The sequence below is a fragment of the Muntiacus reevesi genome, chromosome 10 (genome assembly GCF_963930625.1).
Source record: "Muntiacus reevesi chromosome 10, mMunRee1.1, whole genome shotgun sequence".
Taxonomy (NCBI): domain Eukaryota; kingdom Metazoa; phylum Chordata; class Mammalia; order Artiodactyla; family Cervidae; genus Muntiacus; species Muntiacus reevesi.
The window spans coordinates 78,310,008-78,336,684 of NC_089258.1; the positions used below are offsets into that span (position 1 = coordinate 78,310,008).

The 26,677-nt window shown below is 41.5% G+C and overlaps 1 protein-coding gene across 1 annotated transcript; it reads left to right on the plus strand.

The window, feature by feature from the left end:
• Positions 1-1,353: 1,353 nt before the first annotated feature.
• FNTA (farnesyltransferase, CAAX box, subunit alpha) lies at positions 1,354-24,777 on the plus strand. Its single transcript, XM_065946922.1, has 9 exons — positions 1,354-1,569; positions 3,752-3,837; positions 11,736-11,850; positions 15,158-15,262; positions 19,732-19,858; positions 21,929-22,077; positions 22,588-22,650; positions 23,704-23,875; positions 24,145-24,777. Exons 1-9 carry the CDS (start codon positions 1,382-1,384, stop codon positions 24,265-24,267), a joined length of 1,128 nt encoding a protein of 375 aa, XP_065802994.1. The 5' UTR covers positions 1,354-1,381; the 3' UTR covers positions 24,268-24,777.
• The last annotated feature ends 1,900 nt before the right edge of the window (positions 24,778-26,677 follow it).

The window sequence follows — 26,677 nt, forward strand, 5'->3', positions numbered from 1 at the left end:
AACTCACATTGGGTTTGTAATTTAAAAATTAAGTTGCAAATTGCAGTTTGCAATTGGGTTGTAAACAATAACAAGACGTTTTTTAATTATTAGGTTCTCATACTCGAATTAGAAAAGGTTGATTTCAAAACTTGCCCTGAGATTTAAAAATGCATGGTGATTTTCTTGCCTGGAGAATCCCAGGGATGGGGGAGCCTGGTGGGCTGCCGTCTATGGGATCACACACAGTCGGACATGACTGAAGTGACTTAGCAGCATACCTCGTGTATAGCTAGAGAAAATACAAAAATGACTAGAGATATCCAAAGGAAAGCTAACAACTCCCTGAGGTGGTTTAGAATTCAGGCTTAGGGAATTCCCTGGAGGTCTAGAGTTAGGACTTGGACTTTCACTGGTGAGAGGCCTGGGTCTGTCCCTGGCTGGGGGAAATAAGATCCCACAAGCTGGGCGGCATGGCCAAAAACAAACAAAAACGAATTCAGGCTTAGGGGAGATGAAGACCTCTTATGGGGAGAGTAAAACGTTTTTAGGAACGATGAATGACGACGAATGGGCCCTTAGAATAGGTTGGAGATAGGAGAGTTGAACAAAACTCGTCTGGGTGTGGCATCCACTCCTACTCTTGAAACTCCCAGGGAGAGGGCTTAGTTTCCCTGAGCTCTTCTTTGGAGGGTCTGTGTTTAGGCAGGTGAGGGAATTCAGAGAAAGCTTCTCCCGCATTTGCTGTTTTTCAAGTGCCTGCAGCTCAAAACAACCAAAACGCCAGAGCACCATCTGTGGAGTTGCTCGTCCTGGACTCCTAAAGGCATATTTTAGAGCAGAGACTTTATTTCGTTCACGAGCAATCCCTGCCTACACTTGGGAGTCAGTGTGTGTAAAATGAACGCTTACCTTTCCTGTAACGTACACACATTTTCCTTGTATAATCAGAACTTTAATTTCAAAAGACAAAAGCCCTGGTCTACTGGAATTCTGCAGTCTAAACTCTTGGCATCCAAAAGGAAAAAAATAATAAACGGTGTACGAGGAATGTCAATGTCGTTGGAAGGCTAACGCGGAGCGCTCATCCAAGCTTCCGAGGCTCCCCCGGCGGCACCAACAACCAGCGAACAGCACCGGCACGTTCGGGACACCAGCCACAGGTATTCAGTCAGACCCGCGGACCGGGCGAGGGGGAAGCCGACGTCCCAGCAAGCGAGACGCAGCCCGCCAGCGCGCACCGGCGTAAACCGAAGACCGCCGGGCCGGGGCGCGGGCCCCTCTGGCCCGCGTCTCTATGGTAGGCGCGGGACACCGGAAGTGGCCGCCGTGAGGGGGCGGGGCTGGGGGCGGCCCCGGGGGCGGGGCCTCCGCCACCTCCTCAGCTCGGGGCAGAGCAGTGATGGCGGCCGCCGACGGGGTCGGGGAGGCCGCGCAAGGCGGGGAGCCCGGTCAGCCGGAGCCGCCGCCGCCGCCCCAGCCGCATCCTCCTCCGCCGCCTCCCCAGCTGCCGCAGGAAGAGGCGGCGGCGGCGTCCCCTATGGACGACGGGTTCCTGAGCCTGGACTCGCCCACCTATGTCCTGTACAGGTAACGCCCACGGCAGGCCGTCTGGCGCCGAAGACCCCAGTCACCCGCGCCGGGCTGACTGGCGGGGCGGCCGCGGCCGGCGCTGTGGCTCCCGTCCTCGGGAGCCCGGCGGCGGGGGTGGGGCCCGCGCCGGCCCTGCGCCGGGCGGGCGGAGGTTGTCCGCGGCGCTGGCCTGCCGCGGTCCGGAGCCTGAGGGCTCGTGTGCGGCGGGGCTGCTGGCAGGGAGTGATTTCCTCAAGGTCCCAGGCTGGCTCGCTTTGGGGACGGGTCTTCCCTGTGGGTTTTGCCCTGCCCACACGCAGAGAGCTCGCCTGAAGATCTTAGGGACCCCGGGACAGCGTCGTCTTTCAGCGGTTTTAGCGCCGAGTTACGCTCGGAGGATGAGAAGGGGGTCACAAACCCCGTTACTTGTCCCCTCGCCGCCCGGGCCGCGGTGTCAGCGGCGCGCTGTAGGGCGCTGCCGCAACTTTCTCGCCTTTTCCTCCCCGACTTTTGCCCGGCACTCGGTCCGTCCCCATCCCCATCCCCATCAGTCGCTTTCTATTGGTCATGCCCATTTCATCCTCTCCCCACCCCCCGCCCCAACCCCAAGCTCCACTTGAACCTGCAGAGTCGAATGACAGACAAACGTGTCTTATTTTTTCTCCCGTAAATCTAGGTAAAAACCCCATCCGATGGCTGATTTGCCTAGATTTTACGAACCGAGTTTGAAAGGCACCTCTCCAGGTTGCGTCCTCGAAGTTAATGTGTTCGAGCTCTCCGTTGGTGGAGGTGGCCCCCACAGCCCTCAGAGTTCCTCACCGAGGCGTGCGATAGTCGATAGTCGGGTTTCCTCCCTGACCTGTGTCAGATTCCCCTGCCCGAAGCTTTCTCGTGAAGTGAAGTGAAAGTGAAAGTCGCCCAGTCCTGTCCGGCTCTTCGCTACCCCACGGACTATACAGTCCATGAGATTCTCCAGGCCAGTAGCCAGAATACCAGAGTGGGTAGCCTTTCCCTTCTCCAGGGGATCTTCCCAACCCAGGGATGGAAACCGGTCTCCTGCATTGCAGGCGGATTCTTTACCAGCTGAGCTACCAGGGAAGCCCCTAGCTTTCTCATACCGCTCTCATCGAGGTCTCACACCTAGGAAACGCATGCTTTCCCCTGCGTTTCTCCTTATAAAATGGACACAATTTTAGGATTTGTCTACATACCACAGAATTTTTGCTGCCCATAGCTGATTAGTACACAGAACTGAAAAATGGGCAATAGGATAAGACTATAGGTAAGAGTGGTTAAAGAAAATTTGGTCACCCTGAGCAGTTTACACAGCAATGTCTGTAGGCACCCATTGTTGCCCCTATAATCTATTTTAGCTTTGATAACGAGAAGTAGTAGTCACTGAATATTTGCTATATGCATTTATTAGATGCTGTGTTTGTAACGTACAGCATATATACTTAAGCATACAGTAATATTATATAGTACATTTAGTGTGTCTACTGTGTAATACATGCTAATTGTATAGTGTATATAGAGCATATTTACTATGTGCTGTATGCTTACTATTATGCACGTTTTCAGTGCTTAAGGTTATCTCAAACCTCCAGATAGCCTTCTAAAATTGGTTGGTAATAGTATCATCTCCATTTTATAAATGACAAAATTGCTGCCCTGAGAGTTTAAGTAACTTTCTCAAGGTCACAATAGCTAGTTCAGTGGTAGAGCCAGTGTTCCACAGATTCCAAACTCTACTGACCACCTGGACCGCCTCTTGGTGTACAAGTAAATGATAGTGATTACTTTTATTTTTAAATATAAGTTTCTAGTTATTTAGATTATTCAAATAAAGTGTTATTCAAGTTTTAAAAAATGTTGATTGACTCCAAAGAGTCTTATTAGACCAATGAATTGGATTGATTTCTAATTTAAAACTATTACACAATAGTTGCTACAGAAACCTACTTTTGCATTTAGGCAAAACTTTAAATTAGACAACTATTGATTTAAATTACTTTAATTGGAAAATTATTCACTTTATTTTTATTTCAAAGTTTAATATTGTAAATCAAAATGATAGTCTTGTTCATGAAGAATCTCACCATGATGTTAAAGTGTAATCATTGACATTTTAAAGAACATCAAATTTCATTTTTTCTTTACATGCTTGAATATAATCACTGAAAAATATCTCTATTTTCAGGGACAGAGCAGAATGGGCTGATATAGATCCAGTGCCACAGAATGATGGCCCCAATCCAGTGGTCCAGATCATTTATAGTGAGAAATGTAAGTTTATTTTTTATTGGGGAAAGGCCTGTAAGTCAAATTAGTAGCAAAATTGAAATTCACAACTATAGATAGATGACAGATTTTTGTCTGATAAAGGTCTAAATGACTTAAACTAATCTTATGGGGGTTTTGTAATTTACTTTCATGATGACAAATTTCATTTTGTCTAAGCAATGGACATACTTTAAATATAAGTCCTAAATGTTACTTTATAATACATAGTAGTTACTATGTGATTGTGCTTTTCATTTACTATTTAATCTATACATAAAATTGATATTGTATCCCTATATCATATCTTACATAAAATCAATTACATGTGGATAAATGATTTTCTGTTTTATTTAGAATAAACTTTGGTTGTTGAAACATGAGCATTTTGAACTATATTTTGACTATGAAATGTTTGACTCAGTTTGAATGCGTTTCTGATATTAAAGTGAGTGGATTATTTTCTTTGACAAAGTGTTCTTTCATAATGAATGTGGAATGCTTTGTAAATTGAAAACCGTGCAGATGTTGTTATTCTTCAAGGAAAGGATAAACAAAAGAGAATGCTTGTTTTGTAGTTTTATGTGTGTGTGTATATATATATATATATATATATGTTTCTTTCAATTAAGCCTCTGTTATCCAAAATTATTCCTCTTTTACAAGGGAATTTTTTTTTTACAAGGAATGTTTTTACATTTTACATGTTTTTACATGTAAATGTTTTTACATTTTACAAGGAATGTTTTTTCTGATTATAGGGTAATGTCAAGAAATGTTTGTAAAGAAAGAACAATGGTATGAGAGTTTGCCTTATCAAATATGAAAGTGTACTACTAAGCTTAATTCTTAACATGTGGAACTGGTACAGAAATAGATTAACAATTAAAAATTATCAGTGTAGGTAAACTTGATAAAAAGGACATTTCATATCTGTATGAAAGATGGATTAATCAAGTAATGATTTTGTTACAGTTACCTGTGCATTTGGCTGTAAACAAAGTTGTATCCCTATATCATATCTTACATAAAGTAGATTACATGTGGATTTAAGTTCTAAAACAGAACTGTAAACATACTAGGAGCAAATAGTGTAATCTTTCATTCTTAGGGTAAAGAAGGAATTACTAGGCAAGATGTAAAACTCAGAATTGATTGAGAAGATCAGAAGGTATGAAACTGAAAAGCTTCCAAATTATGAGAGAGATTATATGTGAAGAGATAATTCACTGGAAGAAATAAAAATGTCTGTGAAGAGCTAGTAACCTCACCAGTGATCAGAGAAATGAAAACTGCAACTTTTCCAGATTTGTAATGCACCTTATGGAAACTTACACATCCATACATTTCTCTCTCAGTTAAAAATAATAAAATATTTTTTGCAGGGTTAAAAAAAACCAACGTTTTTAATTCTTAAATATATCATTATTAGAAAGCACAAAGGAAAAGAGAAAAATGACCCATCAGTCAAAACTGATCTATGAGTGTATCAGAATTTTTTCTTTGTGCGACAGAAGACATCATGAGTAAGTTAAAAGGCAATCAGCAGTGTGAGAGAAGATGTATAAACAGAGGATTGATACTCAGAACCTTGAAAGGAATTTCTAAAGAAAAAGAAGCTGGCAGACTAATCAAAAAATAGACAAATGGTATGAAGTGGCACTTCATAGAAGATGCAATTTCATTGGCCATTAAATAAGGGGGAAAAATCCATTATTATTAGAAGTGAGAATTAAGCTGTTTTGTGATGTCAGATAATTGAGAAGTATGAATAGATCTATAGTTTTCAGGTGGAAATTTTTGTATGTTTAGCCATTTTAGAAAGCACTGTCATGTATATATTTAGTGAAAGTGGGAAATTCTCACATCTTACAACCTTTAAGTGCTGCTTCTCATGATTCATTCTGGGTTCACTCTGGCTTATGCCTTCAAAGACATGTCCTTGGACTTCCCTTGGTGGTACAGTGGATAAGAATCCACCTGTCAATGCAGGGGACACGGGTTTGATTCCTGGTCCAGGAAAATCTTACATACCTCAGAACAACTAAGCCCATGTGCCACAACTGCTGACCCCAGGCTCTAGGGCCCAGCCTGAGCTGCAGCTACTGAGCCTGTGTGTCTAAGGCTCAGCAACAAGAGAAGCCCGAACACCACAACCAGAGGGAAGCACCCACTCTCCACAACTAGAGGAAACCTGTGTGCAGTAACTAAGACTCATCGCAACCTAAAAAATTAGTTAAAAAAAAAGACATGTCCTAGGAGGCTAAGAGCACAGACTTCAGAGCCAGACCATCTGGTTCAGATTTTTAACTGTGCCACTTTACTGGCTCTGTAACCTCGAACAAGTTATTTTACCTCTTGTACTTCTTGTTTCCTCCAGTGCAAAGCGAGAATAATAGAAGTAACTACTGTGTGTATGTGTGTGTCAGTGTAAGTGTGAGAGTCACTCAGTCATGTCCAATTCTTTCCAACACCATGGACTATAGCCCGCCAGGCTCCTCTGTCCATGGGATTTCCCAGGCAAGAATAATGGGGTGGGTTGCCATTCCTTTCTCCAGGGAATCTTCCCAACCCAGGGATTGAACCTGGGTCTCCTGCGTTGCAGATTGATTGTTTACCATCTGAGCCACCAGGGAAGATAACTACTTTATAAACCACCAAGGAAGATAAGTGAGTGAATTATGCACATGAAATAATGAAACAGTTCTGATAACTGTTAAAATTCACAGTAATTTTTGAAAAAGCAAAATATTGGAAACCAACTATATATTTGTGTTTTGAAGAATAGATAAATGTATCGTCATACAATCGTATGCTGTATAATCAGTGAAAGGATCTTGGGTGTGTGTGTGTGTGAGGTGTTAGTCCTGTCCGACTGTTTGTGACCCCATGGACTGTAGTCCGCCAGGATCCTCTGTGCATGGAATTCTCCAGGCAAGAATACTGGAGTGGGTTACCATTTCCTTTTCCATCGAATCTTCCTGACTCAGGGATCGAACCCGAGTCTTCTACACTGCAGACAGATTCTTTACCAACTGAGCCATCAGGATCCAAGAGAATCTTATATCTGTTATAATAGGGACAGACTGTGGAAACAGTATTGAGTGAAAAGGGGGCACATAAGTTTTAGAAACTTTGAGTATGACAGTATATTAAATTTGTAATTTTTAATTAAAAGACTTAATATAAAAATTTAATATCAGAAAAATCTAATAAATATAAAATTCTATTTATTAACCCAAAATAGCATTGACATGTAAATTATGCCATATCCACTGTATGGAAAAGTGAACAAAGAATAACAGAGATGTATATACACAGGCATAAAAGGACACATCACTGAGGGGGAAAATGCCAAAAAGCAGAATGAAAATGTTATACCAACTTCATTAAAAATAAACAAGAACAGAGCTACATTTATCTGCTTGGAAAAATGTCTGGAGAGACATGTAAACTGGACTGGTAGCAGCCATTCCCACTGATACAGATCCAGTGCAGTGGGCAGCAGCACCAGATACCAGAAACTTCAGGTGCTTTTTAAAGTATCACGTGCTCATTGTGGGCTTCCGAGGTGGGGCTAGTGGTAAAGAACCCGCCTGCTAATGCAGGAGATGCAGGAGACGCTGGTTCGATCCCTGGGTTGGGAAGATCCGCTGGAGGAGGGCATGGCAACCCATCCCAGTATTCTTTACTGGAGAATTCCCATGGACAGAGGAGCCTGGTGGGCTACAGTCCATGGGGTCACAAAGAGTTGGACACAACTGAAGTGACTTAGCAGGCACACACATGCTCATTGTGGAAAAATGTGAAATGTTACCATCAAAAGATGTCTCGTCATCCAGAACTCTTAACTGCTGATAACATCTGGTATATAGCCTCTCACTCCTCAGCAAATACGTTTCCACAGAGTTAGGTTTTTTTTTTTTTTTAATTAATATTTATTTATTTATTGTTGGCCGCACCACGTGGGTTGTGGGATCTTAGTTCCCAACCAGAAATCAAACCATGCACACCCCCAGTGAAAGCACGAAGGCCTCACCATTGAACTGGTCAGGAATTCCCTCCACAGAGTTAGTATGTGTGCATGTGTGAATGTAAAATTATGTGTGTATACTCTGTATGTATCGTTAATGTGTTACAAACATTTTGTTTCACATTTTAAAGTGTTTTGGAGCTTGGTTCTTAATGACCACATAATATTCCATAGTTATGTACCATTTATGTTTCTAAATTTTGCTTTGGTGTCAATTAAACTCAGCATTCTAAAGATAGTGTTTAGAAGTAGATGATCTTTGTATGCTCGGAAAGAACTATAATTATTCGTGCTCTCCTCTCATAATTTCACTTTGAGGGTTGTAGTCTAAGGACGCAACATACCTGTGTGTGCTTGCATGTGTGTGTGCATGCTGAGTCACATCTGACTCTTGCCACCCCATGGACTGTAGCCCGCCAGGCTCCTCTGTCCATTGGAATTTCCAGGCAAGAATACCGGAGTGGGTTGCCGTTTCCTCCTCCAAGAGATCTTCCCGACCCAGGAATTAAACCTGTGTCGTCTGCATTGCAGGTGTGTTGTTTACCACTGAGCCGCTGGGGAAGGCACGCACATAAATACATTCATGTGTATTGTTTATTTTTTAATGAAAAGTCGCTTAAAGTAGTGATTTTTATGAAACAAAATTGAAAAGAATCCACATCAGCAGTACCAGCAGAATGGTTAGGCAGATTAGGATATACTGGCCTGCACACTGGCCTGCCAAAAGCTTGTGAGCTCTTGTCAGTAATTGGGAAATTGTGTGCTCTAAGAAAAATAGCATAACATGTCCACATAGATTTTTAATTGTGGCAAAAGAAGTATGGGAATATTTAGCATCTGGGATTTTTTAAGCAGTCTGTCTGGGGCCTTAATCTGTTCTCTAGATTGTGCTGTGATGTGAGGGCATTTCAACTGCAGTGTCTCCTACCTAGTTCATTGTGACTAGCGGTATGGTCTTGGGTGTCAGACTAGATTTGTATATTTAACCTCTACCTCCAAAGTACTCTAGGTCACGTGAACTTGTGAATCTCTCTAAGCCTCAGTTTCTCTTGTGGAAATGAGAATAAAACAAGGTAAAGATTGTCAAGGTCTAAAGTTCTGTCAGTTGAGAGGCTGGCAAAGATCAGAAATTCTGATGCTGTCTCAGTGAGGATGTGGAAAGTACAGGTGTATCCATGCCTTCCTGGAGGCACTGTATATTGATCAGGCCTTTCTTGAGAGGTTCACCTGGCACTGTCTGTCAGCACCAACCGTGCACGTAATCTTCATCCACATGTGCAGCCCACGGAGGGGCTGAATTCGCACGCGTGCACAGAAGAATACAATGACAGGACAGTGAAGAAGGAAAGCCGCTTAAACATACAGTGACAGGGATGAATTAGATACAGTGGCCATACAGTGCAATGCTGTGCAGCTGTTTGAAAAATGCAGTAAACTTTGTAGTGGAATGCAGTGGAAAATTATGTCTTCTTCCCATTCTGGTTCCTCCAACTAGTATTATTCATAAATAAGCATATATTGGGCTTCCCTGGTGGTCCAGTAGGTAAGAATCCATCTGCTAGTGCAGGTGGGCCTGGGAGGATCCTGCATGCCATGGAGCAGCTAAGCCCGAGCGCTCTGGAACCCACCTTCCACTGCAGGAGTAGCTGCAACAATGAGAAATGCATGCACCATAACTGCATGATGACCCAGCACAGCCATAAAAAAATAAATAATCAAATTTTTTTTTTAACAAGCATGTATTTTAAATGAATAGCTGCTATTATGCAACTTCCTTTTTTCACTCAACAGCATCTTAGAAATTGTTCCACTTCAGTATATACCACAGCAGCGTTGTTACTAATAGCTACATAGGGTTTTGTTGTATGGGTGTATCACAAGGGACTTACGTCATTCTTTACTAATGGAAATTTCAGTTTCCAATTTTTCTTGCTTTTTATTTCTTATGTTATCAAATACTCTCATAAATGTCCTTGGATGCTTTCGGCACATACAGGAGTTTATTTGTAAGAAAACTTAACTGGATTAAGAACCAAGGTCAATGAATAGTCAGTTTTAATTTTAATAGAAATTACCAAGTGGTTTTCTATAGACGTGTACTAGTTTATATGACGTTGAATAATATATTAGTGAACTTTCAGATATTCTGGATTTAGAAAAGGCACGGAGACCAGAGATCAAATTGCCAACATCCGTTGGATCATTGAAAAAGGATGAGAGTTCCAGAAAAACATCTACTTCTGCTTTATTGACTACACCAAAGCCTTTCACTATGTGAATCACAACAGACTGTGGAAAATTATTAAAGAGTTGAGAATACCAGACCACCTGACCTGCATCCTGAGAAATCTGTATGCAAGTCAAGAAGCAACAGTTAGAACTGGACATGGAACATCCCTGTTCCAAATTGAGAAAGGAGTATGTCAAGGCTGTATATTGTCACCCTGCTTATTTAATTTATATGCAGAGTACATCATATGAAATCTGGGCTGGTTGAAGCACAGGCTGGAATCAGGATTGCCAGGAGAAATATCAATAACCTCAGATACGCAGATGACACCACCCTTATGGCAGAAAGAGAACTAAGGAGCCTCTTGATGAAAGTGAAAGAAGAGAGTGAAAAAGTTGGCTTAAACCTCAACATTCAGAAAACTAAGATCATGGCATCTGGTCCCATCACTTCATGGGAAATAGATGGAGAAACAGTGGAAACAGAAACTTTATTTCTTTGGGCTCCAAAATCACTGCAGATGGTGACCGCAGCCATGAAATTAAAAGACCCTTACTTCTTGGAAGAAAAGCTATGATCAACCTAGACAGCATATTAAAAAGCAGAGACATTACTCTGCCAACAAAGGCCCATCTAGTCGAAGCTTTGGCTTTCCCAGTAGTCATGTATGGATGTGAGAGTTGAACTATAAAGAAAGCTGAGTGCTGAAGAATTGATGCTTTTGAACTGTGGTGTTGGAGAAGACTCTTGAGAGTCCCTTGGATTGGAAGGAGATCCAACTAGTCAATCCTCAAGGAAATCAGTCCTGAATATTCATTGGAAGGACTGATGTTGAAGCTGAAGCTCCAATCCTTTGGCCACCTGATGCGAAGAACTGACTCCTTGGAAAAGACCCTGATGCTGGGAAAGATTGAAGGTAGGAGGAGAAGGGGACAACAGAGGATGAGATGGTTGGATGGCCTCACCAACTTGATGGACATGAGTTTGAGCTAGCTCCAGGAGTTGGTGATGGGCAGGGAAGCTTGGCGTGCTGCAGTCCATGGGGTTGCCAAGAGTTGGACACAACTGAGCAACTGAACTGAATGTATTAGTGAAAAAAATACAGCGCAGAGCATGAGAGTGTGATATGATCTCATTTGTATAAAAAAAAAAAAGGAAGATAGAATCACCTGTATGTGATAGGATATATTTAGAAGGATATACTAGAATCACTCTGCAGTTGCTTCTCGGGAGAAGGACTGGGAATTGAGTGGAATGGAAGCTTAGTGTGGAACTTTATGCTGTTTGAGTTTTCTGTCATGGTGTGAATTCCTTTTTCAGTTTAAGAAAGTGATCAAAATTTGAAAAAAATAGTGTATGCATGCTTAGTTTTTCCTTAATACACAACATCGTTGGGGTATCTGGATTCTGGCATCAACCCCGAATGTGCAGTAAGCTCGGTCACATGCATTGTGGCTGTGACAAATTCTCAGGTTGGCGGTCACCATCGCTGGACTTCTTTCTTTCGCTTATTGTTGTAAATCGTATACATGCAATAAGATATCTTCCTCCTAGACATAGAAAACAAACAACATTTTATACTATAGTGGTCATTTTAAGCAAGAAAGACCGTCCTAATGCAGTTGTGTGCTCCGTTTCTAGTTCAGGACGTCTATGATTATTTCCGGGCTGTCCTGCAGCGCGACGAGAGAAGTGAGCGGGCTTTTAAATTAACCAGAGATGCTATTGAGTTAAATGCAGCCAATTACACAGTGTGGTAAGACATATCATCATTATTTCCTGTCTGAATGTCTGAGGTTTTCATTTGGGTGGCTTTTTTTCTTAACTTTAATTTTTATCAAAATAATAAGTTACATAAGAGTTTAAAGGTCACATTGAATGAAAAATAGCAGTCTTTGCTCCTTTCTTTCTCCCTACAGGGTTCCACTCCCTGAGGTAACAACTCCTCAGTGTTTTTCCTTAAAATCTCCTCTATAAATAACATGCTTGGTTGTTTTTAATTTTTTCATTTTAAATATCAGTCTTGCTATGGAAGACACAGAATTAATCTCCTATGCTGTCTCCATCACAGTTTGTTTTCTCTTTACCAGTGAATAACTTGTCTTCCCCACTCTGCTCCTATTGATTGTCTCGTTCCTGCTGAGCACAGTGGGGACCCTTCAGCGGATTGGGGTCCCGCACCTCAGTCCTGCAGCTCTTCCCTCTGTCTCGTCCCTGTCTTGAGATCCCACACTTATCCCTCTCCTGATTTACTCTCTCATTTTATAGACCAGATCCTCGAAAACTTACAAAAGGATGTATGGGAAATTGTTACTGAGATTTTTTTTATGTTTTAGAGTGTCTTTGGTCTCTTCTTAGCTTTACTAATAGAATTCAAGATTGGAAATAATTTTCCTTCAGGTTTTCTAAACTATCCTCCTCTTTCCTTCAGCCTCTATTGAGAAGATTCCTATTCCTTCATTTTAACCTTTAACTTTGGGGGGTGGAATTTTTTTATATTCTTTTGATAATTACTCCTCTGTTCTTTCTGAAATGTTTTTTAGTTGCCTGTTGTAGTTCTGACACTTGTCTTTTCTTATTTTCAATTCTCTTTTTATCTGCTTTTGAGATACTTCCCCAACTTTATCTTCTGTCTCTTTGGTCTGCACTCTTCTTTTTTTTTTTTTTCCTAATTTATTTGGCTGCACTGGGTCTTAGTTGCAGAATGTGGGCTCTAGTTCTCTGACCAGGGACCGAACCCATGCCCCCTGCATAGGGAGCATAGAGTCTTAGCCACTGAACCACCAGGGACATCCCTACACTCATTTTTATTTTACAAGAGCTCTTTTTTTTGTTCTCTGGGTATTCTTTAGTAGCATTTTGTTTTTTTTATTTCACAGATGGGATATATTTTCATTTTTCTGTGTGTTTGTTTAGGTCTCTTTCTTCCATGTACACATTTTTCTCAAATGACTGGTAGTTCTTGACTCTCACACCTACAATGGAAGCAGGAAAAACCTGCTTTGGCATCCCTGCGTGTTGCAGGACTGGTCATCGAGAGGGCTTTACTGTGAAGTTCCTGGAGGTGTGGCTGTTCTGTGTGAAATCTTCGCATGTCAGTATTTCTGGGTCTTTTCTCTTGGCTGGTTTGTGTTTTTGAAGAAGAGCTGTCGGAGGAGTGCCCGTTTGGCTGCCCCAGTTCTGGGGGTCAGTTCTGGCAGGGAGGTCGGCAGGGTGGGGTTTCTGGCCTGTTGTTTGTGTCGCTGTTTTAAATTTCCTTGTTTCCAGCCTTCACTTCACCCTGCTTTGCGTGGTGTCGGATATTTCTTTCTGCTTCTGATGTTTCCAGAAAATAAAGCCACTTGTGTGTTGTCGAGGTTTTTTAGGAAAAGCCCAGTCCTCCTTCTCCGGCACGTTTTCTTTACTTGCACATAGCACACGTCACTTCTGGTCACTGAGGACATGTGGGATTTTCCCTACCAGGCGGGTCTCTGTGACAGCCCGCAGGTGTCCTGTAATTTAGCTTAACTAATGCTGTCTGCCTGGGGGTGGTGTTGGACTCCACAGGCTAAGGGCTCCGTTCTGTAGGCTGCCCTCACCCAGGGCCGATTGCAAATCCTGTGCCTCTGCCTGCTGGGCTGTAAATCAGAGGCTCCAGCATCCACTCCTTGGGGCCGACTGATTTGTGAAAGCAGCTCACAGAAGTCAGAAAAACACTTAGGTTCACCAGCTGATTAAAGGATCTGGTAAAAGATGGAGACGGCAGCCAGGTGAAGAAGGACATAGGGTGGGGTCTGGGCAGGGAGGTCCCGAGTACAGGAGCTTCTGTCCTCCTGGAGTGGGGGTGTGTCACCCTCCCGGGGCTCGGGTGTGTTCACCCACACAGAGGCTCTCCGAAGCCCTCCTGGTGGGATTTGATGGCGGCTTCCTCATGGGGGCATGATCGCTTATGAACTCATTTCCAGTCCTTCTCCCCAGTCTGGAGGACGGGAGGTGGGGCTGAACTTTCTAAGCTTCTAATCAAGGCTGGTCTTTCTGGTGACCAGAAGCCTGTCCAGAGTTGCCTCTGAAGAACTTGGTGTTTTTATAAGTCACTCAAAACTGTCAGTTTGCCATTTTCCATAGTTTTGTTGATGTCTTACAGTTGCTGTGGTATCCCCTCATCCCTGTGGATTTATGCTTTTTCTTTATTGTCATTTTTGTAGGATCTTATTAGAGGGTGAAGTTTGTCTGGAACTATTAGTGTCGTCTTCCATCACTTTGTGTCTCAAATACGCACTTCCAAGCTTGTAAGAATTTCTTTACTATATACAGCTCACAGCAAATTAGAATTTATTTAAAATTCCTAAACTTATTTGCTGTTTTCTTAAAAACAGTACACCTAAAATTACCCTATAAACCAAACCGAATATGTATGTGCACTGTGCAACCTAATTTTCTTTAATTATAATAGAAATGCTATCATTTCTTCTATTTAGCATTTCATTTTAAAAGGTAACTTAAAATAGTTTTTTGTCTCTTCTTATATACTGAGTTGAAATATTTTGAAATTTTGAAGTAAAAATAGACCAGAACTAATTATGTCTTTAGAGAAAAGGTTTTATTTAATGGTTTGACTTTACCTATCAAGAAATTGAAGAGAAGCTTGTTTTCAGTTATAAGTAGCATTATGATGATGGTTTTAAAAGTAAAATACTTGGTAATATTTGTAATGAAATTAGTATATTATATGAATAATGTATCTAAATGAGCAAGTTATACCATGTGAGGAGAGAGAAGTTTTTGATTCTTGTGCAGTAGAAGCTAGTAACCAGAGTATTACCTGAAAATAATCACTGATTGGTTGTCTTTTCTTCTTTCTCATACCTGCTGCGTTTCACTGTTTTTACTTCAAAATTCTTGATTCTTTCAGTCACCAGTTGTACAAGTTTGGACAACCACAGGCAGTTAAATTCCTAACTTATTGGTTATATAGAATACCTACCAGAAATGTGTCTGTGTTGTTGTTTTTTGGCTTCATTTGATGCTGTGCCTGGCAATGTACGTGAAGTAATAACACTGTGGATACTTATTATTTGCTGTAGGCATTTCCGGAGAGTTCTCTTAAAGTCCCTTCAGAAGGATCTACATGAGGAAATGAACTACATCTCAGCAATAATTGAGGAGCAGCCCAAAAACTATCAAGTTTGGTAAGATGAACACAAGAAGGAAATAAGTTGCTGTGCTAATCAATTAGTACCTGCCAGTGGGTGACGAAACCATAAGGAATTGTTCATTTGTTTACAGTCCTTGCACCGGAGCTAATGTCACCTGTCTCACAGTGTTGTTAGGAGAACTGAGATGATTTTTTGTTTAATGTGTGAAGTGGCACTTAACCCACAGTTGTTTGCTGCCATGATTTAAGACTTCGACATTAACTGTAATACTGCCAGAATCAGGAAAAAAATTTGAGCAGAAAATCTATTCAGTTTTCTGTTCAGTTTTTTATTCAGTATGTTATAAAAGGAGTCCCTGGTATTTGGTCTTTTGTTCATTTGTTTATTAAATTTTTTTTTTATTGATGCTGGAGATACAAAGATGAATGAAAGTCTGTAAAGGAAAGCAGATAATGTAACCAGTTATTTTACAGAGCAGTGTGAAAAGTATAATAGTAGAGCTCTTACAGTATGTGTTCTAAAAATTAAGCTCCTGACTTAGACAAGAGCATGGGTTTTATTAAGGAGCAGGACACAGTGGGGGAAGAGAGAAGTTTGGAGCAGGAGGACAGAGAACAAATAAGAAAGAGTCTGGACGGTTCCCAGCATTTAGTGGGCCCGCATGCATGGAAGCAACTGTGGTGGTGGAGGTGATGGAGGGGGAGGCGGGAGGGAAGGGGCGGCGGGGTTCCGGGTCCTGGTGAAGGAGAGGGCCCCGTGGTGTCCGTCGAGAGCTGTCTCCACTCTGCCGCTGACTGCCTGCTCTTTCTTCAGGGTCGCAACCATTTGGTTTTTTCCCAGTACAGTGACTGACACACACACTGCCCTGTCTTTATGCCTGAAATTTTTTTTTTTTTTTTATGCCTGAAATTTAAGGATGATTTCTGCAAAGAGAGACTGCTGAGGCCAAGAGAGGACTCTGGGGAGAAACATGAAAGGGCGTGATGCGCTCAGGGAGCTCCGTGTGGTTCCATGTGGCTGGTGGGCCTTTGGGGAGTCCTGCAGTAGGAGCGTAAAGAGCCTCACGGACGCTGACAAGGGTTTGGAGTTGACCTTAGCCGCAGTGGAGAGCTTCTGACAAATCTTAATCTAGGAAGTAATGTGATTAGGTTTGTGTCTCAGGAGGTTTACTGTGCCAGCAGCTGGAGGATAGCAGAGTACGCCCGGAGTCCTGGCGGGCCGTTGCCACGTGGGGTTAGGGGAGAGAGTGTGGTAGGGCTGGGGAGATAGAAGGATACATGTGAGCGAGGCTTTGGAGACAGAGCAACAGGTTTTGAAGCTCAACTTCTCAGGGGAGTGGTGGTGAAGAGTGATGCCTGTATTTTGGCTTGGCCATTGGGTGAATGGTGGTGCCAGCCACTTGGGGAATTTTGAGGAAAAAAGCAGCACATTTCTGGAAAAGAAGGGTAGATGCAGGATTGGACAAGGAGGCTTTGATGCGCTGATAGAAAACCTGGCTGAAACTGCCCAGCGAGTGGCTGAAACATGTCCCCCTTTGGCTGAAGTCACAGCTCTGGATGAGGATGCTCTGGGAGAATTAGAGGAGGTTGGGGACAGAACATGGGTGAGCTTTGGCATTCGAGAGGCAGAGAAGTGGTCCAGGATGACCGAGGGAGGAAACCAGAAGGTAGTGTCCTCACAGAAACCAAGAGGAGGGAGAGTTTCGGGAAGAAAGGAGTAGATGAGAGTATCCGCTGCTGCTGAGAGGTCCAGGAGAGCAGGAAGTGGAGACGACCCGTGGGTTTGTTCCATAGGCGGTTGTCAGTGAGCCATCCTCCCACCAGGGTAGGGTGGGCAACTGGGCAGCAGTGAGGTGTCGGGGAGGATGGCTAGGGTGGCAGGAAGAGGAAAGGATCCGAAGAGAAGAGCATGCATCACTTATGGGAGATGAAGTTGGTTCTTGAGAAAAAAGACAGAGCAAGCAGCTTGTCAGGGCTGTGTCTTTTGGGTTTTATTTTCCCAAAGTGGCAAAGACTTCATGATGTGGGGAAGAGTGTTAATGACAGGGAAAAGGCGAGAAATCTGGAGAAAAAGGGAAGTCAGAGCTTTCTTGGAGTTGGGAAGGGACCTAGCGCACAGGTTAGCCTTCGGAGAAGGAACAGCTTCCAACTGTGGACCCGTGTGCAGAGGGGACTGCTCTCTGGCCCGGTTGGGTAATGATTATCTTTATAGTCAAATACTGTCGTTAAGAAAGAGCATGAACCATAAATAGATACTTAATCTTCTCAAACAGTTACAACATAGTAGATCTGAGAGGGAGTAACAACATTTGGCAAGGCATGGAAGTGATAGCTATTGCAGATTTCCATCTGTAGAATTCTAAACAACTTTGCCTCTGTCACTTCTTTCTTTATGAGGAGATGATGGTTATATTCCTGAGAAATTGCATTATAAAAGTTATTTTAGTAAAAAAAAAAAAGTGTCTAGACAGTTTTCAGTCCCTCATTTAAAAGTTATTTTACCCTTCGGAATAAGGTGTTTTTATATAAAAGCTGTAAAAATCCAGATGGGAGTTCCCTGGTGGTCTAGTGGTTAGGATTTGGGGCTTTTCACCTCCATGGCCTGGATTCAATCCCTAGTCAGAGAACTGAGGTTGCACAAGCATACGGCATGGCCAAAAAAAAAAAAAAAAAAAAAAATCCAGAAAATTACGTGAAGAGATATATAAACTATGTACTATTTTATCTTAAAAAAAAAAAAAAGTGTCCAGACGTCACAAGCTTTCTCAGCATTTGATTATATGTAGTTTTTGCTGAAGAGAAGTAGCTTCCTTCTCTGGATACTGCAGACTCTGTCATTAACACATTACCATCTATCATTATGAAAAACAAAATACAGCACCACCCAGAGTAGTGCTATTGGAAACCCAGTAGTTTTTAATTGCAGTACACTTTATTTTTTAATTTTCGAAATTCAATTTTAAAATTTTATTTACTTATTTTTGACGGCACTGAATCTTCACTGCTGCACATCGGCTTTCTCTAGTTGTGGCAGGCAAGGGCTACTCTTCATTGCCCTGTGCCGGCTTCTCATGGCAGTGACTTTTCTTGTTGCCGAGTACAGACTCTTGGGCAGGTGGGCTCAGTAGTTGCACTTCCTGGATTCTAGAGCACAGACCCAATAGTTGGCTCACAGGCTTAGTTGCTCCACAGCATGTGGGATCTTCCCAGGCTAGGGATCAAACCTGTGTCCCCTGCATTGACAAGCGGACTCTTATCCACTCTAATGCCAAGGAAGTCCTGCAGTGCGTTTTAAATTCCCTGCTCCACTAGTTGCTATCATAACTAGGATAGTATAGGTAATTCAAATCATGTATGCCAGTTAATTGCACTTTTTATTAAATTCTTAACCATGAAAACTTACACTGTAAGATTAACCCCTGTATTTAACTAATGATCTTTAAATCATGGAACTTCTTAGTATTTTGCTCTGAGAAATCATTTTGACATGGTGGAGGAACTAATTCTTAAGTTTTTCCTGAATTACAGAATTTATCAGTAACCTGGAAAAATAAATTGTTACTAGTGTTCACCGACTTGTAAGTCTTCTTAAATAAATTATTTAGAAACCTTTCCCTCTGGGATCTTCCTTTTGGTAGAATCTTACCTTAATATTCTCTAAGATGAAGTTTGAAATTTTCCAGGCATGTGGAGTAGGTCACCCATTAAACATTAAATCTTTCTTTACTCGTTTTCTCCATCACCCCTGCTCATTTTAATGTAGTGAATATTAATGGTTTTTAAAAAATAGCTTCATTGAGATATAATTCACATATCATACTATTTACCCATTTAAGGGGTATATATGTCCAGCCATTACCACAGTAAATTTTGGAACATTTTCACTAATAGATTTTTATAAATATTTCAGCTAAAGAAAATTATACAAATATAACCCGACAGAGAACTCTTAAAGTATTTTCCTAGTACAGAAATTCCTCTTCCGACCAACTTGTCACAGCTACTTGCCAGAGTAGAAGTGAATTCTGTTTTGCTCATGAGCTGGTGAAATAAGCAGTTGCTTGAATGGCGCCTCTTCGGACTTAAGGAAAACCGACAGCTTGTTGGTTCACAGACGGCCTTCCATACTTGATGAGACAGGATCATACTTCGTATAGTCAAATTGTGACATTTGGGCATGTTGAAAATTGTTTCACAGGATATTGTGGTTGTTGAGAGATTACTGTTCTTCCGGATTTAGCTGCATTTAAACCTTTAAGCCCTTGGTACATGGATTCATTTTACATACAAATCACTGTTTATGTTTCTCAGCTGTTATTCAGCATTCTGAAATTTTTTCTCTTAGAGTTTCTCCTGTGGTACCTTTTCTTCCCAGTAGAATCTTGAGAATTAGAGGTGAATTTCTGTTTCTTGCATGTCCCTCCGCATCACCTAGTACAACACATGCAGCTGATACTTTCGTTTTAGGGTAAATTCACATAAAATTCCTTCTGTTGAATTTAGGCATCATAGGCGAGTGCTGGTGGAATGGCTGAGAGACCCATCACAGGAACTTGAGTTTATTGCGGATATTCTTACTCAGGATGCAAAGAATTACCATGCCTGGCAACACCGACAGTGGGTTATTCAGGTATTGCCTTTCTTATTATTATTACAGTGTTATTCACATTTTTATTTTTTTAACAAATAGTTTAAATTACTATCAGCTTATATGTATACTTAAACTGAAACATATAGATCATTACACACGATAATGATTAAGGTGATTAAGAACTATTAAGATACTTAATTAAACCTGACATCCTTCATGTTGGTTAACTTTCATGATCTATTGGGATATGTTGATGAGTAACTTCATATTAAAGAATAATAGTGATTTTTTAATACTTTTTGATTGAGTTTACATCACATATTATATTTGCTAGCAAATTGAATAGAAAAAGTAGTTGTAAGTTTTTGATCAGTTCAGTTCAGTTGCTCAGTCATGTCCGACTCTGCAGCACGCCAGGCTTCCCTGTGCTTCACCAGCTCCCAGAGCTTGCTCAAACTCATCTCCATCGAGCCAGTGATGCCATCCAGCCGTCTCATCCTCTGTCGTCCCCTTCTCCTCCTGCCTTCAGTCTTTCCCAGCAGTAAAGTTTTAGTACAGCTGTGTTATTTTCATTAACAGGGACATTTTATGTATTAAGGCATTGCACACATAAACCTTGTAATCTGATTTTACAGTAACTATTGAGTATTTTATTTCTGCCTACTTGTTAAAATTTTATGCTAAATCCTGAATAGAAGAAAATAGTTACGACTCCCACTCTGGGCATTTTTATTTGTTCCATCAAACAATTGTAGTGTTGTGGCTTGTGAATTTTTTCCAGTGATTGCTGCTTTCTGCACTATTCATTATACCAAGAGTATTTCACCAAAAGTTTTCAAGTTGTCTTTATTGATTCTCTTCTCTCCATAATTTTTAAAATTAAAACAGCTTTGTAACGTAAAAATTTATATCTAAATTCAATTGTATATATTTATCTACATGTATTTTAATATAATTTTACCATATATGTGCATTTTTGAACACTTCTTTTTATTTAATATATGTAATAATATCAAATCACATAAAATTAATATACAGTAGTATAGGTGATCATTGTCTTATTACTGAGTTTGGTTTTTTCTTCTACATTTTCACCTTAGAGAATGCATAAGGACTTCCTTCGTGGTCCAGTGGCTAAAACTCCGCCCTCCCAATGCAGAGGGTCTGGATTCAGTCCCTGGTTGGGGAAGTAGATCCCACAGGCTACAGCTAAAGTTGCTGTGTGCCACAGCTAAGAGCCACGCGCCAAAACAGAAAGCAAACCAAAAAGCAGTACGCAAGCACTTAGTTAGATATACTTTTTTTTTCCCTTTGGATTTAATTTTTAGAATAGTTCTAAAAAGTTGGGTCAAGTAGTTAAAACATCCTTCTTGGTATCTAGATTGTTTTCCACAAGATGGTGCTGAATTACAGCCACTTTAGCTGCTAACTCTTACTCCCTAATTTTTCATTCTTCATGATCCTTCCCATCTTTCTTTGTGGCTGTACCACAAAGCATGTAGGATCTTAGTTCCCAGACCAGGAATCAAACCTGTGCCCCCTGCAGTGGAAGCACAGAGTCTTAACCCCTGGACCAGCAGAGAAGTCCCCCATGCCCCTGTCTTTGATGACTTTTCCTTACCCTCCATCTCCTTGACCTGCAGCGTCACTCCCCTCCAAATACGTAATGAGTTCATGTCTTCAGTTCTCCCTGCTTACTTTTGTTAAAGTTTTATTTCTGTTTTTAAAAAATTTTTTAAATTATTTACTTATGGCTGCACTGGGTCTTTGTTGCTGCATATGGGGTTTCTCTGGTTGCAGTGAGCAGGGGCTAGTCTTCCTCATGTGCAGGCTTCTTGTTGCGGAGCACAGGCTCCAGGCTCAGAGGCTTCAGTGGTTGCAGCACACAGCCTCAGCACTGGCAGCTTGCAGCCTTTAGAGCACAGACTAATAAGTTGCTCTGTGGCATGTGGAATCTTCCCGGACCAGGGATCGAACCCGTGTCCCTGCATTGACAGGTGGATTCCTATCCACTTCACTAACAGGGAAGTCCTTATTTATTTCTTTTCACTGTTTATAAATAATAGGACATTCCTAATTGAATTTTTTTTTTTTTTTATGTTCTTTTAGGAATTTAAACTTTGGGATAATGAGCTGCAGTATGTAGACCAACTTCTCAAAGAGGATGTGAGAAATAACTCTGTCTGGAACCAAAGATATTTTGTAATTTCTAACACTACGGGATACAATGATCGTGCTATATTGGAGAGAGAAGTCCAGTTAGTAATTTTCACTTGTTCACTCCTTAAAAGAATATTTGTGTGCCTGCATGTCTCACGCATCAGGATACAGCATAGAAAGACTGCCCCAATCCTACCCTCATGGAACGAATAGGGCAGGATTGTCAGATGAAACTCATAATGATAAATACACAGTTAACACTCTGTATAGGAAGCCTTTACTTTTAGTGTCTTAAGTTTCTTGAAATATTGTTGGTACTGTAGATTGAGAAGAAATCATATTTCATAGTGTCTGAGAATCTTTTTTTTTAATTGTCTCATTAAACTTTAGATAACAGTCCCTGATGCTATGTTACTTACTCTAGTGCAGGGTTTGGGACCCAGTGTGTCTAATTTAGATCCAATAACCTAGGGAGGTCCCAGGTCCACGGGGAGAGCTAAGTGGAAGCATACACCAGCATTGTGACGCAGTGGTACAGAAACTGTTCCTCATTATTGTCACTGCTGTTTTAAAGTGATACATGTTTATCTGTGACCTTTTCCTTACAGGTACACTCTGGAAATGATCAAGCTAGTCCCACATAATGAAAGTGCATGGAATTATTTGAAAGGGTAAGAGGTTGTTTTTGCTTTTATTTTTTAACCTCCTAATATGACGGATCATGGAATGTGTTCCATAATCAGATTCCAGAAGGATACTAAAGAACTCTCCAGTTCTCTGCCTCTAAGAACGTGAGTGTAAGAGTGTTGTGACAGCACCCAAGGACAGTGCCGTCTCCCCTTTTCTTTACCTCCCAAGCAGATACCAGCACAGTTTTTAGAGTAGTCCACGAGTGAACACTGGTACAGTTGTAACTGTATTGATGAGTCCTGTAGTCTCTATGTCACAGACCAGAACACACTAGTTTCTGTTCAGCTCAGGATCACAGGAGCATGAGAGACATCATTTATGAGCAGATTGCACAGATATACACCCACTCTTTCTGAGGTCATTGTGGAGATCTCCTGCAACACATCTCACTCCTTAAATCAGCATGCCCTCTCTTGCCTGGCCACTGACTGGCCAGACCCTTTGTTGAACTTAAAGGTCTCCAAGGGAATAAGCCAAAGAGCACAGAGGATGGAGCTCAGTTGCATTTGGACGTCTGTCAGAGGCCGGGCTCTGTAATGTCTGGAGAGCTCAAGGGATGATTAACCATCTCAAGAAGCAGAAACGTCTCTCCTGTCTTTTTTCCCTCACTTTTCAATTTTAAGATTTTTTTTTTTTAAATTTTGTGTGTTACAGTTTGAGTTATAAATGATTATCTTTAAACTTCATTATTTTTAGCTAATTTTACTCTGCTCTTAATTATCCATCATAAAGCTCGGATTTAATTTAAAAATTTCATTTTAGAGCCCTGCTAATGCTTTTAATGACCTGTATGAGAAAAGAATCTAAAAATGAGTGGATATTTGTGTATGTATAACTGTTTCACTTTGCTGTATAGCAGAAATACAACATTGTAAATCAACTATACTCCAAAAAAAATTAACAATTTTTCATTTCATTTCAACCTCACTCAAAATACTTCTCTTGCTTATATTACAGGGCTCATTTTCTCTTACTCTTTCTACTATTCTTGTTCTTCCTTCTCAAAATTGAGAATAGTTTTATTTATTTTTTAGGATTTTGCAGGATCGTGGTCTTTCCAAATATCCCAATCTGTTAAATCAATTACTTGACTTACAGCCAAGTCACAGCTCTCCCTACCTAATTGCCTTTCTCGTGGATATCTATGAAGACATGCTAGAAAACCAATGTGACAACAAGGAGGACATTCTTAATAAAGCATTAGAGGTAAGCTGGCAGGACGTGGCACTTTTCTTCTGGAATCTCAGTGCCCCAGCAGGCATGCCCTTTTCAAAATGCGGTTACTCAGAACTCCATGCCGGGCTCTTCTGCTGTTCAGGGCTACACCCACATCACTAGTGCACGTGGTCTATGACTCTGATGGTCTGTTTCATTTGATCATGACCTGAATTAAGCTGTATTAGCCCAGAATCCCTGTTTGCCCTAGGGACTGAATTACACATTTCCTTTAATGAATTTTTGTTTTTCATTTTTAGTTATGTGAAATCCTAGCTAAAGAAAAGGACACTATAAGAAAGGAATATTGGAGATATATTGGAAGATCCCTTCAAAGCAAACACAGCACAGAAAGTGACCCACCTACAAACGTACAGCAATAATGCCATCTCGACGAACTTGATGGGATGCTTTTATTTTTTTAAGAGACTCTAATGAAGGAGTTAAAAACTAGAGCGGTCATTCCCTTTGCCTGTGGTGTAAAACGTACAATGCACAGGTACTGCTTTTTAACATGAACTAAGTGTGATGCTCCTTGGGTGCTGCTGCTATTCAGACTAGTTCCAAGTAACTTGATTTTTTTTTTTAAGCAGGGAATTTGGGGGAGGGAGAGGAAACAGAAAGTCCATAAAGGAACTTTTGTAGTCTCATCAACATTTACTCTAACCCCTTAGCATCAGCTTCTCCCTGAATGGTTTGTGTGTCAGGATTCGCGGTGTTACTGTTCGCAGGTATGTAAAGGGATAAGGAACTTGACTTCCGGCTCAGAAAGCAGGGATGCAGTTGTTAGGTCAGAGCTGCTCCGCCACACGCACAGCATCGTGCTCTCACTGTAACCGACTAATGCCAAAAGGATGGTTTTGTAATAAAATTACAGATGTATCCCAAAACAATGCCATGGCAGTTTGATTTTTTAAATAGCATTTAACTGTATACGAGGGACATTGTCTCAGCTTAGAAAAGCAGAGAATATGTTGCTGTAAAACTGAAGAAACCAGAAACATGACTGTGTTAAAAGAAATGTAATTAAAATGGGAAGTGGTCAGTTCTCAACTGCAAGCAACAGAATTCACTCAAGGTGGTTTAAACTCATAGGGTTTATTGAGGTATATAGATAGCTCACAGAATAATCACCCGGTCTTCCAGAAATACATCCCACACACCCCTGCAGAGCTGGACCGTCACACTGCTGTTAGCTGGGCTGGGACCCGGAACTGCTGGGTGAAGGTGCCAGCTCCATGTCCGCCTCTGCCACACTCCACATCAGCTCACCTGCCTCCCTTCCCACAGAGGCAGCTCCAGAGGAAAGGCTTCCTTTAGTGCCTCTGGTTGGAAAGAACCTAAAGGGTGTCCAGCACCCATAACTGCAAAGGAATCTGGGGAATGCAGTGACAGCTCTCCAGCCTCCACAGTTCCGGACACACGCCAGAAAGGAGCTGAAAGTTGAACAAGCTAGTTCTCTGTAGCTGCACATAATTAAATCTCACCTCACCAATGAAGAATATTTGATCAGTGTTGAAAGCACCAAACTAAAACGAAAGAAATATGTAGTGTAGAACAGGGAACTCCTTGGTGGTCCAGTGGTTAGGACTCGGTGCTTTCACTCAGCAGGGCCTAAGTTCAGTCCCTGGTTAGGGAAGTAAGATCCTACAAGCCGCAAGGCACGACCAAAAGAACAAACCAAAAAGAACAGTCATCTTAAGAATTCAGAAGATAACAATATATATTTTTTTAATAAACTTTTTTTTTTCTGGCTAAGGGTCAGTTTGTGTGATATTAGTTCCCCAACCAAGGATTACATCTGGCCACAGAGGTGCAAGTACCAAGTCCTAACCATTGGACTGCCAGGAAATCTCAATAATAGTATCTTAATTGCTGGAGGAGATAATTCTCTGTGGGTATTATTGTCAGTTTTTGTTTTTAGACTCCAAAAGTCCCTGATTATATATTTGAAATTTTCTTAAAGCATCATCCCTGTATAGATAGTTTCAGAGGTGGTGTCGTTCTTCAACCATGAAGTCATGTCCGGCTCTTTGCAACCCCATGGACTGTAGCCAGCCAGCCTGCTCTGTCCATGGGATTTCCCAGGCAAGAATGCTGGTCAAAGGTGTCATACGGAACAAAAATTGTATAGAAAAGTTCTCAGAAACTACCTCATCAGTGTCCCCAGGTGGATTGGATTCAGGGTTGCTGACTCAACAGCCTCATCAAGAGACTTTAATAAAAGCATAATGGCAGTTCACTTACTTTGAGAAATGAAACGGGCAGACCAAGCAGTTCTGTCAGCCTAGCCACTTGGCATTTTCTGCCTGATGTTTAACTAAGATGGCAACTCATTTATCAAAAGGTTGCTTAGTGAATAGAGAGTCAAGTGAGGAGACTCCATGGTTTAAATGTACAATGTCTTATTTTGATAATCCTCACGAGAGCCATCTCCTCACAGGCAGCTGGATATGGAGACCTGGGGGTGCACTTTTTTCACTGGACTAACAATTAATGTGATAGAGGGCGCTGCGGGTTCAGAATTCGTTGTTCAATAATACTTTCACTGTGTTGCCCTCTGCGCTGCTGGCGCCTTAACTTACATCACAGCAGGGGCTCTGAGTCGTCATTGTATTCTTAACTGCACTCATTGAACAATGTACTTGATGCATCAGTAATTACATATTTTATTCACAATACTTATTGTCTTCTCAGTATTTTCTGAGACTGAATGGAACCATGCCTAAGGCATACTTTTTGGTTGTCTTGAAGAAAAGCGTTTATTGTGGCCCCAAACAGCCCACTCTTCTT

Bases quoted from the DNA above. Each gene is read 5' to 3' on its own strand.
- FNTA (XM_065946922.1), top strand. From the start codon at position 1,382: ATGGCGGCCGCCGACGGGGTCGGGGAGGCCGCGCAAGGCGGGGAGCCC. The intron at 1,570-3,751 runs GTAACGCCCACG...CTCTATTTTCAG, and splicing joins CCCACCTATGTCCTGTACAG to GGACAGAGCAGAATGGGCTG. The intron at 23,876-24,144 runs GTAAGCTGGCAG...TTTCATTTTTAG, and splicing joins TTCTTAATAAAGCATTAGAG to TTATGTGAAATCCTAGCTAA.